Consider the following 16,673-nt stretch of genomic DNA (forward strand, 5'->3'; position numbering starts at 1 on the left):
AAGGTCTTGGTGTCTTAACGTGGTATTTTGTAGGGATTATTGGTCATTTTTTATCAATTCTCGAGTGGTAAAAACTGATTAAATTTAGCACCAAATCTGTATAACAAATGGTATCAACCTCAAAATTGCTGCAACAATTTATGAGACATAATAGAGCATGAGGATGACCATCATATACTTTTATCATTATGTTCTAAGCTCTTATACACTTTCACAATTTATTTTGATTGATTAATTAATTAATTAATTAATTTTTTAATTTTTTATTTACAGTACATTACTTCTATGTGACATCTACTCTTGACTATTGATCTACCCCTGAACATCCCCTGTCCCTCACCCCAACCCCTCTGAAAAAGAGAGCGGAATGGGAAGGGGACATTGAATAAGCTGCAGACCGGCTGCTTTTGTGTCTGCTTCTCTTAGTGAACTCTTCTTTCTTCATCATTCATTTATCACTTTAATGTCTGTTTTATAGTAGATGTGATGTAAATCAAAGATGAGGAATCTAATCATTGATGCTTACATACAATAAGTTTAATCAGACTGAGAGACTGGAGCACCTTTTGACAGTACAATAGATAATAGAACAGCTGAGAATAATTCTCTTTGATGACGTTCAATTCATAATTCCAGCCATAATTTCCTTCCTGATCAGACTGCAGATAAAGCACAATATGTCAGTGATGTGGAGGCTCTTCAGCTGATTTCAGTAATCAGGAATGTTTCTACTTGAATTCATTATCATCTCCTTCTTTTATTAAAATACTCAACAGCTTCCTGTGAAGATGTGTGAAAGGAAATGAAGTGTGTTGATCGCTCTGCATGTTCAGCCCGAGGGAGTCGAGGAGTCAGAGTTTCACTTTTTGTTATCGTCAGGCGTTAAAGAAAAAGAGGTAAACAAAGAGGACGGCACATGGGTGTTCAGCCTGGCATATTACATTTACACAGAAACATTAACATTAAGGATTTAACATGGTACATAAAAAACCCCACATGAAATCAGAAGAATGCAAGCAGAGGCTATATTACACACCTGGTTTATTCATCAATCTAGTTTGCTTAATGATGCTGTTTTGACAAGAACAAGTAAATTGATTATTTGACAATTAGGCTACCTCTCGTCTCGTAAGGCAAGAACCTGCAGATGTCCAAATCAGGCAGTAAAAATGGAAAAGAAAAACCCACAATTGGCGTCGTCAAGGTAACGTGATATGTTCCCGCAAAGTGCTGTCCCATTCATATGTATACCATTTCAAGCCCTTGCAACATCTCCCACTCAGCCATTTACCTGGTGACGTCAGTCAAGTCCCTGAGGGTTCAGGGCTTAAGACCTTAGGGGGGACACTGGATCTTACATTTCCCATAATGCACCTGTATAGTGTCCTTCATCAGAGCCTCCCTGCCACATCTTTCAAACTCCACACCTGTTTTCACAGACTAAGGAGGTCTAACTGTGAGGAGTTAACAGCCCTTAATGTGTAGAATGCCCCTTTAATTTAATTAACTCAAACAAAATTAAATTAAATGGCTGTGAAACAGAGAAATATCCATTTTTGCCCTCTAAACTTTGTCTTCCTTTTTCTCGTTCCATCTGTTCCGGTCCCTCAGTATCTCCACCCCTCCTCCGTTACCAGTTATTGTCTTTGCCCAGTTACTGACCCGTTCCCAATTACTGTTAATGTGTCCTTGGTGAAGGTGGAGCCGACAGGAAACAAGATTTATGGGTCAATTTGTTACTTCCTGCTTCAGTCATGCAAGACAGACACTGTGAGCCAATCATCCACCTGAGCAGGTGAATTAGTTTAACATTCACTCTACAAATGTTCAGCTGAGAGGCCTCGCTACTACAACATCCTGATGATTTATCTGTTCTTAGAGTTGTACGAACCAACGGTTCATGTACAGTATTCATGCCGAACGGTTAAAGTCCAGTGTACGCAGCTGCACACAGAATTCCCTCCCAAGATCTACAGTGCTGATGGCTCGGAGCTGGAGTTTGTCAGCTCCTACAAATACCTTGGCTTCTGGTTGGACTCATCTCTCTCATTTAACACACACATCAATAACCTTCTGGCTAAAGTCAAAATTAGACTGGGTTTCCTGTATCGAAACAAGGCCTCCTTCACACACTCTGCCAAATACACCCTTGTGAAAATGACCATCCTTCCTCTGTTTGACTACGGCGATATCATTTATAAAATGGCATCAAAGACCACCCTCAGAAAACTGGACACACTCCACCACTCAGCAATCCGTTTTGCTACATGTGCACCCTTCACCACCCACCATTGTGATCTTTACAGATTGGTGGATTGGTCCTCCCTTCACACCAGGCGGCTACAACACTGGCTGCTCCTAGTCTACAAATCAATTCTGGGAATGACCCCTCGCTACCTCTCAAATCTTCTGCACATTTCTGACAGCAATCGCCGTTTAAGATCCAGTGACTTCATTAGGCTCATCATTCCAAAAGTCCGTACTGTCTTTGGCCATAATTCCTTTCATTTTGCCGCTGCAAATGACTAGAACAAAACACGCTCAAACTCACAGCTCTCACATCTCTCAACATGTTCAAACAAAAGCTGCAACACGTCATAGTTGACTGCTGTACTTGCTGACCGGCCCTCACTTCTCTCTCTCTTTTCCATTACAATTTTACAAAGAACATCCAGTAATCCACCTTTTTTTTGTACACAGTGTTTATTCATTTCTGACCTATTTATTTACCTTTTCTCATGTCTTGTCATGGCATGTTGTCAGTTTGTCATACTGTACTGTACTGTGCTGTTTGTGTCGCTTGTGTGGACTGTGTCTTTATACTCTTGCTGCTGCCTCTTGGCCAGGTCGTCATTGTAAATGAGAATTGGTTCTCAATTGATTTTACCTGGTTAAATAAAGGTCAAATAAATAAAAAATACAAGGTATGTCAATTAATGCACTAGTTCTGAACCAAAGCTCACAAGTGCGAGTTCTACCTGGAAGCTTTTAGCGGTACGTCGTTAGCAACATGTGCACCAGGACGAGGAAAAAGTAACCCACATTTAGAATTTTCAGTTTCATAGCAGAAGAGATGCTTTTCAGTTTAATAGCCTATTGTGACCTGTTGCCTTTACGGAAAGTGTTTGTTCAGTGTTCGTAGAGTGTAATACAGAAGTGTTTGAAATGTTCCTTATCATTATCTCCACCAGGAGATTATGCATTCGGTTGTGTGTGAGCGTGCGTGCGTATCTCTGTGTCTGTCCGTGGCTAATCTCGCATACTACTGGACCCATCAGCCTGATATTTTTTTGTGCTCATTTATAACTCTATGCTCAAGGACTTCTGATGCAGTGATTCATACTTTTTGAAAACATATTTTATTGACAACATATTTTATTGATTGTTTTATACCATTGACTGCTGACTCCACGTTAATCTTAACCGGCCGGTAGGGGCCACAAGTGATCAACAACTACTTGTTTACGAATTGTTCCTCTCTTGATTTGCACAGTAAGACAATTTCGTTAGAACTGTCAAAGTTAACGCGATAATAACGCGATAATAATGCGATAATAACGCATTAATGCAAATTATTTTGAACGCCACTACTTTCATAAACGTTTTAAGGCAACTTGCAATTCTTAGGTTGTAGCGGGATCAGTTTTAAAGTGAAGATACTGGCATCATATGAAATGAGAAAAAACCTAAGGAATCCATTGGTACCAACCATGTCATACTAGCTTGTTGCGAAGGAGGCGTTTAGCTATTAGCCTACGAGCTAATCGTACATTTCGGCTGAAGATCATATAAATCTGGCTGCAGTACTTGCTCTCTCTCTCTTTCTCTCATATATACACATGTGTCGATTTATATGATTGAAGTTAGCAATCTTCAGCTGAAACCTAGTTAGCTCGTAGGTTAATAGCAAACATTACAGTAGCTAACATTGCCCCATTTGGGACAAATCCCAGATGAGTATGCTAGCTAGCTAGCTAGCTATAGCATACTCATCTGGGATTTTGACTTCTTTCTCAACAGTTTTTCTTCTTGTAAATTTCCACCAGGAGCAGGATGCGACATCATCTCAAATGGAATCTAGTTGTAGACCCTGCAACATCCCCAGTCTTTGTAAAATATTATAGTCTGTGACTAAAAACTCTGAGGGTGTCAGACATTAGTCTTTTCAAAGTCTCCTACAGTGTGTACCAATCCACGTACTTCCAGAAGTACACTTCAATGTAGTGCACTTTGTGCACTCTGTACTTACTTGAGTAGAGCGTAAATTTCAACGGGGTAGGATCGTCTCAAATCGAATACTCTGCGGCGCACTGACCGGAAATGATGATCGCAACATTTCACCGCGGCTCGCTACCCGCTAAATATCTGCCTGCTTTGTTGAAGAAAAAAATGAAAGCAGAGTGGAAGTTACGTTTCCAACGTCGTCGCCTACGATGTGTCCTCTTGTTGGCTGAAAATGCACCGGTATGTTTACGTATTGTATTGTTTTATTCTGTTATCTACGTATGTTTGAATAGTGGTCGTGGTCCCGCCCTTTCCGCTTTGTAGCTAAGATGGCAACAATTGAGTGTGGAAAGTGTCCAGCGTTCCACACTCAACCATCTGACCGTTTTGAGTAAAACATCCGGGTACTTTGAGTGCACTGCATTTTGCCGTACTTCCCAGTGTGAACGCACTTATGCATTCAAAATAGTAAGTGTAAGTACAGAAGTACGCAGATTGGAACACACTCCTAGTGTATGGTAGGCAAAAAGCAGTTTTGGCCAAATACATTCAACACACTGTGATCTTTTAAATGGATTATTAAAACCAGTATTTTAATTAAGGGGGGAGCTGGGGCGGTTCAGCTCCCCGTAAAGAGACCTGCGCTCCGCTGCAAGCAACAACATTTCATTAAAGTTTCTAATGATGAATGATGATGATTTTAAATGTGTGTGCAGCTCTGCCCTGGCCAGTGCATCTGACTTTATCTTCTGTCAATAATGTGAGGAACATGCTTGATTTGACGTGTGCAGTCTGTGTTTTATATATAGATAATTCTTTACTGCAATGATTATTTGATTGCTTTGAAACCAATAAAACTCACACCCATCAGTATTATCACACAGTAATTTAGATGTGCAGAGTTACGGACCGGGCTGGCATGGTGACAGTTAACCGTTTCTGTTTCCATGGCGATGCCCTCCTGCTGAGGTTCCTGCCCCCGTCGACATCCCATTGCTCATTGCCGTGGCGACCTTTATCCAGAGATAAATCATTCAGCGGCGGCCCGTGGACACGACTATAACGAGATTTTGTCACCTGGCTGAACACGGCGAGAGCGGCGGTGTCCTCCTGCCCTCGACACGCCGACCAGATTCAATCGGAGCAGCCGGCAGGGAAAAGAAAAACCATGACATTGTCATAACAGGAGGAAATGTCTGGTGAACTCTGGGAGGGATCCAACACAAAAGGTTTCCTGAAGAAATCGGACTCAGAGGGAATCATGGGAAGAACCACATCATCTCTGTTCACATCTAATCAAACCACCATCACCTCCACCTCACACGATAAACCAGAATAAAAATCCTCCTGATCCACTTCAGTCAGTCAGAGTTCATCAGTCCAATATACTGTACTGATGCAACATGTCATTTATCTGCAGTTTGAACAGACCTGCAGGCCGGCTAAAGGTTAAAGAAGCAAACTTGTGTTGAGCATTGATCTCAACAAAACTACTCTGTTGAAGTAAAAATCAATAAACACTTACAATATAAAGACTTACCATACAGGCGTCAGAAATTACAGTTTTCGCTCACTGAAAATTTATATTTATATAATTTGCAAAATAAAATATGTTTTGAAGGAAACGTTATGCCTGATTCCATTTTGTAAATCAACATAATGAGGAAATGTTCTGACTAATCTCAAAAACGTAAAATATTCACTGACAACATATTTCATTTGTTTTGTGTCAAAATATCTGAATTTATAATACAATATCAGCTAATAGTGACTACAGTGTTATTAAACTGTTTTATGGTTCTGTTTAGACCACAGAAAGATCATTGTCTGGTTTAATACAGTAAAAAATTAGTGGTGGAAAGTACATTTACTCAAATACATAAGTGATGTATTAATACCCTACTGAGTATTCCTATTTTCTTCTACTTCTACTCCACTACATCTCAGAGGAAAATATTGTACTTTTTACTTCACTACATTTATTTTACAGCTATAGTTACTTTGGAGATTAAGATTTTACATAAATCACATGATAAAATACAATACATTGATAAAGATTAAATCTATGGTTTCCAACATGTTTAGGGTTTGAACCATTTATTACAATAAAGCAGTGTGTCTCCTTGTGTCCTTGTGTCCTTGTGTCCTTGTGTCTCCTTGTTATGTCAGATGTCTCTGAGTTGTTAGCAGTTCAACTAATGAGACATTTCCCCTCTACATTTCTCACGTGGTTTCATTTCAATAGCTGTTTGAGGCCCAAACAGGTTTCAGTTATTCAATATTTAACAAAAAACAAAGATTATAGAATAGTCACAAGTACTACACAGTTACGTATCAGATACTTGTTTTTCTTCTTTCCTCTCCCATGAATCATCTCATGACCACTCAGATTGGTCTGGTGAACATTTGGATGGGAACTAATCTATTAGCCTTAGACGTATATGACCACATCGTCTGCATACATTTGAACACTTACTAATAGACATGATTAATTTACAGTGGTGGTATTTAACCAAGTACATTTACTTAAGTACTGTACTTAAGTACAGCTTTGAGGTACTTGTACTTTACTTGCTTATTTCTATTTTCTGCTACTTTTTAGGCTACTTCTACTCCACAACATCTCAGAAGGAAATATTGTACTCTGTTGTTGCCTGTTGGGCTGCAGTTTGCCATGTTATGATTTGAGCATATGTTTTATGCTAAATGCAGTACCTTTGAGGGTTTCTGGACAATATTTGTCATTGTTTTGTGTTGTTAATTGATTTCCAATGATAAATATATACATACATTTGCATAAAGCAAGCACATTTGTCCATCCCAATGTTGATCAGAGTATTAAATACTTGACAAATCTCCCTTTAAGGTACATTTTGAACAGCTAAAAACTGTGTGATTAATTTGTGATTAATTGCGATTAACTATGGACATAGTGATTAATCGCGATTAAATATTTTAATCGATTGACAGCCTTAATTATAATAGAAGTAATTAAAATGAGCTCCACCTTTACATTAACGCGATGAACACATTAATGCATCAAGATTTTATATATAATATTCTGAAATGGGCCATTCTGTATAATGAGTACTTACTTTTAGTACTTTCAGTATACTTTGATTTTTACTTTTATTTAAGATTTCAAATGCAGGGCTTTTACTTACGTAACAGAGTATTTTCACACGGTGGCATTAATACTTTTACTTTAAGAGGAGATCTTAATAGCCTACTTCTTCCATCACTGTATAAATAAAGATGAACTTTTATTTGCTTCTATTTTACGTGTCCCTGGTATTACACCACAACAACACTTCACTGTGTTTTACATCAAGTTTCAAATGAGGCTGAAAAGTCGGTACATGTTCTAAACAAAGCACAGGGAGGGTTTTCATGTTGCTGACAGAACAGTTGTAAGACTTGAATTTCCTTTGGACTCTGCTGTAAGAATGTTTAAAGTCTAGTGCCTACACCCAAAACTATGACACATTTGTATTCAAAGGCCAGTTGAGTCTGGGATGTTGTTTTCATCTGTGCTTTTGTACAATTCAAACAGCTGCCGGGCGTTCAGGACACGAGCTTGTCAACAAGTTTGAGTGATGTTTTTAGATTAAATGCATTTAGCAAACCGTCAACACTCTGGTCCCGTCTGTAGGTTTGTGACCCAGCGGACGTTTCCATCGCTGTCAAACTCGACATCACAGCAGCTGTCAGGATGTGACAGACATCAGCGGTGCCGCTCGTACCTGCCGACGCTTACGGCACAGTAACAGACGTAATGACTTGTCGCGGTGGTGATTTATGTCGCGTGTTGACATGCAGGCGTCTCATGAGCCCGAACACAACAAACAGACCATCAGTCAGTGTGACGGAGGTCCTTCATGGAGTTTCAATTCTGACTGACACACTCATCCATCTCCATGTGTCAGAGTGAGGATGCAGATGTTTAAATATTCAGCTTACAGAGGCTGCAGAGTTCATTACAGGTAGATAACATCCTGGTGATTAATCTCGTCTTACACTCTTATCAGTAGTAGAGCTAAATATGTTAAGTTTGTTCTGAGGGTGGCACAAGAGGAAATAGAGTTCAGGAATATCTACAGCAAAAACTCAAAAACATGATGATGCTCAGGCAAGTTCTGAAGTGTGTTTTTTCTGTGATTTCTAAGTGGATTTATGGCAGTTTATTTTGGATGGACATCAGGGATAATGATATCCTCGGGAAGTGTAATGCCTACCATACAATAGGAGACTTTGAAAAGACTGAAGTCTGACACCCTCTCATCTCTAAAGACATAGTTTTTAGTCACAGACTATAATATTTTGCAAAGACTGGGGATCTTTCAGGGTCACTATTTACAACACTACAACTAGATTCCTTTTGAGATGATGTCACATCCTGCTCCTGCGGGACATTTACAAGAAGAAAAACTGCTGTGAAAGAAGTGGACAGATAAAGGGTGGACAAAGACAGCTAGCTAGCTGTCCCATTCGGGATACTTGCAAGCTCACGTTAGTTTACGGTGACCAGACGTCCTGGTTTCAAGCTGACGTGTCCCGAGTCCCGAAAAATATCTGTAAAACACTCAAATGTCCCGGTTTTCAACAGTCACTAACAAATTGTCCCGGTTTTCACTACAATTAAAATAACAATATTATATTTACATAGACGTTTATCATGTTCCACTCATTAATTAATTTGTGCGCATGAGATAAGAGAGCCAGCACAGAGCACCGCTGCAGTCTCTATAGAGAGTGATGCTGCGCGTGGTCAAGCCACAATTATGCTCGGACACAACAGATATCTGCTGGTTACATTTAGTGTAGTTTTGAACCACAGAACCCTCCGTGCTTATGTACACATCAAACGTGTCGTTTTGATTAATTATTCTCTACAGTTCCTTCTGAGCATCAACAGGCATTTTGCTCCTCTGATAACTCCCTCAGGACCGGCCGTTCATCTTTCACCTGGTGTCTCCATCCTGGACAAAATGTCGTCTGAGCTCCACAATTTTAATTATAATAGGCTGAGGCTGTGGCGAGCAACATGATGAGATAGAGATTGTTCGGGTTCAAAACTAAAGTTGAAAAATAATGTACGTAGTCCCAGACAACAATACGTTTCCTCTGAGGGACACTCTCTACAGGACTCCCAAACTGTCAGTGTGTCATGAGGGGGATAGTCTGTGATTAAAGGGGGTGAAAGTAATAAATGTGATGAGTCATGATTGTCACAGCCTCTAATGCACCCACCTATAATAATGCCTTCTTTCTGATCCAACTCCGTGCTCAAATGCGCCACGTTAGCCATCCTGATGAAAACGCCTATGGCGCATGCATATTAGCGTGTGTATATTAGCGTGCATGAACGCGCACGTTCATGCACGTGCATGAATGTGAGGTACATTTAAGGTTCCTGGTTTAATTGTTTGAAAATATGGTCACCCTACGTTAGCTACTAGAATGTTTGCCTTTAACCTACAAGCTAACTGTATGTTTCAGTTGAAGATTGCTGGCTTCAATCAACATAAATCAACTCAGACGTGTATATACGAGAGAAAGAGAGAGAGAGAGAGTACTGCTGCCAGATTTATATGATTGAAGCCGAAACGTGATTCAGCTGAAACATATTAGTTCGTAGGCTGATAGCAAATAGCCTATTCCAGTAGCTAACGTTAGCTTGCTCCATACTTCAAACATGTACATTAACAATCCGTGCTTCACACACACAGCTGATTGAAGTCAGAACACATTCACCTGGAGCTATCTTTACTTTTATCTGCGGTGTTTCATTCTTTCTTTTCTCTTGGTAATCTGTAATGCCATTCACTGTTACACCCTTATTTTGCACTGTATCAATTAGAGCAGCAGATTTGACTCCAGTGAATGACAACATGGATAAACTCAGCAGATAAAAAGATGGATAAACTGGAGTGTGATTGTCCTCCCGGCAGCAGAGTCCAGGCCGGCCTGCAGTTTAAATCCTGTCTGACAGAGGCTGAACCGGTCCCGACATTCAAGGCTCTGGTCTTAATGAGACCGCGGTGAAATACACCACACCTGCTCGCTTCAAAGCTGCAAATCAATCCCTGCTGCAGAAAGCTCATTCCTGGAGCTGGAGGAGGAGGAGGAGGAGGAAGAGGAGGAGGGCCAGCAGAGTTTAATCTGTTGCAGAGAATGCCCGTCCTCAGCTCCTCTCTCTCGTTTCAAAAGACACGTTATGAAAGCGAAGGACCTTCTACTCTTGTTGTCTTTCATCAAGTCCAAATCCAGCTGTGTCTTAAAAACTGAGATCTTTGTGACTGTTTGACGCCGAGTCTCCGCTGCTTCCCTCAGATCAGACAGACAGGTTTTAATTTGGACTTTGAAGTTTCAGGACGGCTGTTGTCTGCAGCACAGTGTCCCTGTCTGTTCTGTATGAGTCAGACCAGACTCGAGCTAAATGCTCTCAGGGTGGAGAAGTCTGAGTGCATCAAATCAGTTCCTACAGACGCTCCAGTGAGAGCTCAGCGACACGTTACAGCCTGAGACATAATCTCACTGCTGTTCCAGCCGAGTGTGAATTCTCGCCTGCAAGGATCTTTTTAAAGATTATATTTTGGGCCATTTCTGCTTTATCTGATAGAGAGACACAGACAGGAAAGGCAGGGGAGAGAGGGAATGACATGCAGCAAAGGGCCCTGGGCCTGACTAGAACCTGCTGCGGTAAGGACTCAGTGGTACACACTCTACTCTATGAGCTACCAGGGCGCCCCCTGCAAGGAACTTAGGCCCTGTTCAGACCTGGCATTAGAATGCATCCCCACACTCCAGTGGCCACTCGTGATCAGATCTCACTTCCCCGCTCTATATGCAAATAAACACGAAGTAAACACCTGGCTAATACAGCAGATGTTGCACCGTAAGATTACAGGGATGTCAGTAGTGATATCCTACATATTCGTGAATTCTGGTACATTTTATTAACATCAAAATATAAGGTTATTGTACCGGCGGTCCCCGGGGACAGGTGTCAGCTCTGTGCAGAGCACAGGATCAAAACACCGACACATCACTGACAGAATGTCAATAATGCACTTTGCGTGCCTAGTCTGATAGTCTGTAGACTATGTAGCCTATAGATAAGATATATCTTAATAAAATATAGTTGTACCGACAGAATACAGTGGATCCCAGAAGCTGTTTCCATGCTGTGAGGCGGACTAGCGCTCGCGTCTGCTTGTCTATTCACCTGAGTAAGGGGGACTGTTAAGCGTAACAACTGTGCATTTTGCGATAAAAGCAACACATCTGGCACAGCTGTAGGTTTATATGTTATGAAAAGATAGAGATATCGGGCCACTACTATTTGGCTGCCAAATAGTAGTATATAAAATAGGCGCTTAATATTCCAAAATGTTGCAGAAAACTGATTTTAAGACTCTTGATGATTTCCAAGGTATGTTCAAGCTGATTAGATCAGATGTCTTAGATCAGATGTCAGAAGATCACAGATTTTCTCCCTCTTCATTTCAGATTTTACCATGAGAAAAACGTGAAAACCAAATAAAAGGAGCATGGTGACTTCAGGGTCAAACTTCACCCCCTCCCCTTCATGATAGAATGACAACCGATACACCTTTAGAACAGCACTGGTGCTGTATTGTTAAGTGTTGTTATGAAGCTATGTGTTATGTGTTGTTATGATGTGTTGTTATGATGCTGTGTTGTTATTTGTTGTTATGAAGCTATGTGATATGTGTTGTTATGATGTGTTGTTATGATGCTGTGTTGTTATGATGCTGTGTTGTTATGATGTGTTGTTATGATGCTGTGTTGTTATGTGTTATGATTCTGTGTTGTTATGATGTGTTGTTATGATGTATTGTTATGATGCTGTGTTGTTATGATGCTGTGTCGTTATGGTGTTGTTATGATGTGTTGTTATGATGTGTTGTTATTATGTGTTATTATGTGTTATTATTTGTCGTTATGGTGTTATTATGATGTGTTGTTATGTGTTGTTATAATGTGTTGTTATGAAGCTATGTGTTGCTATGTGTTATGTGTTATTATGTTTTCTTATGAAGCTATTTGTTGTTATGTTTTTTTCTTCCTCTTTATTTTTTAAGGGTGCTTTTTAAAAGCTTTTAACTTGAGAAAAACGTGAAAACCAAATAAAAGGTGCATGGTGACATCAGCATCAAACTTCACCCCCCTGCCTTTATGATAGAATATGTTTTAAAACAGCGTTTTCAAATGAAAACATATCAGTATGGATGTAGCCTGAAGCCCCTTTTAAATGTGTTATTTCAAGATAGAATCCAGACAAGATGCACTTTGATTTGAACTAAGCCACATACTGTATCTCTGTCGGTTTAGATTGCAAAACTGATTACGATCCATCTTGTTTTTTTCTGCTACATGGAAATCAGAGTCGGCTCTGAAGCTGTTTTACAAAAATACCAGAAGAAGAAGAAGAAAAACTTCTGCACTTTAGCTGTTTAGTTACAACAATTACTGTTTAATGCCGTCCCGGATCCATATTTTTAATTTGTGAAGTTGGTTTCCTTCAGGAAGCTTCTAGCTGCTGCCGCATCAGGAAACTTGGCAGGAGCTTCTTCTGAAAGGTGTAATTTTACCTGTTTCACTATTTTCAGCTTCCTCTGATTTGTTCTATTCTCGTCTAACACTCCAGTCTCTGCTGCTGCTGCTGCCATGACCCAATTTCAGCACGAGGATCAATACAGTTTCATTTCATCGAATCCAGAGAATCAGAGGGACTGATGGCAGAGACGTCACAGAGGGAATGAAGACAGAGTTGGTGGTGGAGCTCCTGCAGCTCTCTGCTGGCTGAATAAGACACTTTCCCCTCCATCACCACCGTGTAAAAGGCTGTGAACTCCATTATATTCAAAGAAAAGGAAACTTCCGACCACATAAAAGAAAAAGCACAAATCTCCTCCGCTCGTCTTCCTCAGGTCGGCTCCGCCGGCTCAGGGATTTCTGGTGATGGCAGCATTTTAATTGAAAAGAGAGTTTCTGTTTTAAAAACACTTCACGTTCTCCTCGTGTCCCTGAACACATCAGTCCCTCCTCCACCTCTCTGCTTACCTTCTGCCTCCACCTGCTTAGAAAAACACTCCTGTTCTGTAACATCAGTGAGTCTAACGGTTCCCTCTGGATCCTTAATGTCCTCTGTTCTCAAACAGTCATGATCATCTCAGGGTCACAACAATGTTTCTTAAATTACTAAAAGGATTTTTTTTTCTTTCATCACATATGAACGGGATTATAATTCACGTTGTAAATGTAGCATTAGCTCCGTACAACGACTAAAACAAAACATTCGACTCGCCTGCCTCTCTTCTAGAGATTTGAGGTCTCGCCTATTTTTACTGCGAGACGAGCGCGGTATACAGTAGCAGCAACAGACAGTGAAAATGATCTTTTGACGGTATATTGACATCATACCAGCAACATTACTACAGTTTCAATTAGGGATGTTAATAATTAACCGTTTAACCGTTAACCGACATTAAGCATCTTAACCGATTAATGCTATCGGTTAAAACGGTTAAAATAAATGTTAATAATTAATCAAAAAGCTGAGAAAAACTCATCACTTAAAGAAGAAAAGCTGGTCCACCTTAGTGAGTCTGAGCCGGTGTTACAGATACAGGAAGTTGGCTCCGGTCTTCAGCTCGCTTGAGTGGAGGAGTTGTAGCCTCGTAGCATTTATTCACGACAAATAAACTGTACACACACTGTCTGCTACACCTACGTTCACAGCTAGAACGCCACCGACAACACACACACGGTCTGACGGAAACTTGCTGTAGTTGCGCCGCAATGACAGACTGCATGTGTGTGACAATGGTGAGCACGAAGCTACCAGCAGAACTACAGTAGCTAATGTAGCACAAACACACACACTGTTTGTCGGGAATCGCTATCGTTAATCCGGGCAGACAGAGTATCGTTAGGCCCTGCCCCCGCCCTAACAACCTGCTAAACTAAACTAAATGTGCGGTGAAGAATTTTACTGGGAAAGTGGCTGCATGTCCGCGACACTACACGCAGCATCTTAGCTGTTAAGTTAACGCTCCCGGACGGGTGAACTGGGGACTCAGTTGTCTGTTGTGCTCATACACTGCAGCTGGTACGAAAAATCTTCTCGGTTAATGGTTAATAATCGGTTAACGAGGGTCGGTTATCGGTTAAGAACATTTTTCAAAATTAGCATCCCAAGTTTCAATGTCTGTATCTGTAGGATACTGTACGTCACAGACATGAAAAAAAGTAAAGATTTATTTTTAAATCAACACTTCCTGCTGTGCACTTCTGTGGACAGAATTCCTTCATTTGTTAACACAAGGCTTTTATTCTGAAATATTTGCAGGACAGTGTTGTATAGAACATGCAGTGACTTGCACGACTCCATGAATGAATACAGTACAGGGTTTTAATTGGGAATTATTACTATTATTTACAAATGAGCACACGCTTCTTAACCTTTTACTGTCTAAAAAAATATAAATGACATTTATAATGATATGAAATGGCCGTTATGAAAGGCAAACTCTATGTAGACAGAAAGAGCTGACAGCAGCAGCGCTGCAGCAGAAACGCTGTCGGTGTGGACGACGCACACGTGAGACATGCAGCTGTTCAGCGAGGCAGCCACCACGCACTGCTCACGCGCCCTGTCTGTCCCGGTTGTTATGGACCTCGTTGATGCCGTTTATCAGTTTATTAATCAGAGGATCACCTCAGGAAGAGCAGTTGATGTATTATGACAACTGAGGACGGCCATGCTAGCATGTTTCTTTTTTTAAACACTAACCGTGTCGCATGCTTGTGAAATATCTGTCATTTTGCAGAATTTGGTGTCACTTTCCTGCAGCACTTTTCTCCTTTTAAAGTGCTCCCTCTCAGCTCCACCTTTTCTTTCTCTTTCTCCTACAATGTCCATTTTCTTCTTCACCTTGCTCGGCCGCGTACACTCCGCACACTGACTGAACGTTGTGTTGATGCGTACATGCTGTGACCAATCACGTATGACGACAGGTAGAGGTCATACAGGTTAAAAGCAGGCTGGTGGTCTACAGGTCTGAGTGACTGTAGCCGCCCCATGTTGGTTTTACTTTGATATACACATTTCATTTTACAGTTTCAAGTTTAGTTTCTGTGCTTTACAGTAAAATAATGTGTTCATGATGTAGAAGATTTGTTTTATGTATGGAAGAGATCTTATTATTTTAAAACATATCTTAAGTTTATGAAGGAACGAGTCGGGAAGACTTCAGATTCTCTGCCATCGGATTGGTACTTTTTTAACAGCAGTCCTACCTGAGCACGATGAGTTTCACCTTGGAGGGGGCGCTCTTAATGATGGCCGAGGCATTCTGGTGACTCCGCCCATAAAGGACCTGGTTGTTAATCTGACAGAAAAAACAGAAATATATTAATAATCAACCTCATTTCTATAAAACATATAGTGATAAATTCTTATTGATACATCACACATGTCAGAGAAAGTGTGAACTATCTTTGAATCATAATCACTGAGGGGATGAAGGGGGTTGTGATTTCTGAAGTTGTTAATTTACACCAGTTTTTTTAAATATAATTAAAGTCACTACTTGGGCTTTCAATAGATTAAAACATTTAATCGCGATTAATCGCATGATTGTCGATAGTTAATCACGATTAATCACAAATGAATTACACGCATTTTTAATCTGTTCAACATGTCCCTTAAATGGAGATTTACAGCTAAACAGTACATTATAGTATTGGGGCTGTCAATCGATTAAAATATTTAATCGTGATTAATTGCATATTTTTTTCCCGCTCAAAATGTAACTTAAAGAGAGATTTGTCAAATCTTTAATACTATTATCAACATTGGAGTGGAAAAATACACTTGCTTTATGCAAATGTATGTATATATTTATTATTGTAAATCAATTAACAACACAAAACAATGACAGATATTGTCCAGAAACCCTCACAGGTACTGCATTTAGCATAAAACAATATGCTCTAGTCATAACATGGCAAACTGCAACCCAACAGGCAACAACAGCTGTCAGTGTGTCAGTGTGTCAGTGTGCTGACTTGACTATGACTTGCCCCAAACTGCATGTGATTATCATAAAGTGGGCATGTCTGTAAAGGGGAGACTCGTGGGTACCCAGAGAACCCATTTACATTCACATATCTGGAGGTCAGAGGTCAAGGGACACCTTGGAAAATGGCCATGACAGTTTTTCCTCACCAAAATTTTACATACAGTAAGTTTGGAGTGTTAATTAACCTCCTTCCTGACAAGCTAGTATAACATGGTTGGTACTGATCTGAAAAAAACGCAAGTTGCATTAATGTGTTAAAGAAATTAGTGGCGTTAGTGCGTTATTATCGCGTTAACTATGACAGCCCTAATACATATATTATATGTATTAATCATT

The 16,673-nt window shown here is 40.3% G+C and overlaps 1 protein-coding gene across 6 annotated transcripts in view; it reads right to left on the reverse strand.

Annotated features, from left to right (window-relative positions):
- The window catches only part of patj (PATJ crumbs cell polarity complex component), a 200,292-nt gene that overhangs the window by 33,208 nt on the left and 150,411 nt on the right, over window positions 1-16,673 (reverse strand). For all 6 annotated transcript variants that reach the window (XM_074636625.1, XM_074636621.1, XM_074636626.1 and 3 more), the window contains one exon: window positions 15,553-15,644. In XM_074636625.1, coding sequence (XP_074492726.1) covers window positions 15,553-15,644 — 92 coding nt within the window. The remainder of the gene's footprint in view (window positions 1-15,552; window positions 15,645-16,673) is intronic.

This window comes from Sebastes fasciatus, chromosome 5 (genome assembly GCF_043250625.1).
Source record: "Sebastes fasciatus isolate fSebFas1 chromosome 5, fSebFas1.pri, whole genome shotgun sequence".
Lineage (NCBI taxonomy): Eukaryota > Metazoa > Chordata > Actinopteri > Perciformes > Sebastidae > Sebastes > Sebastes fasciatus.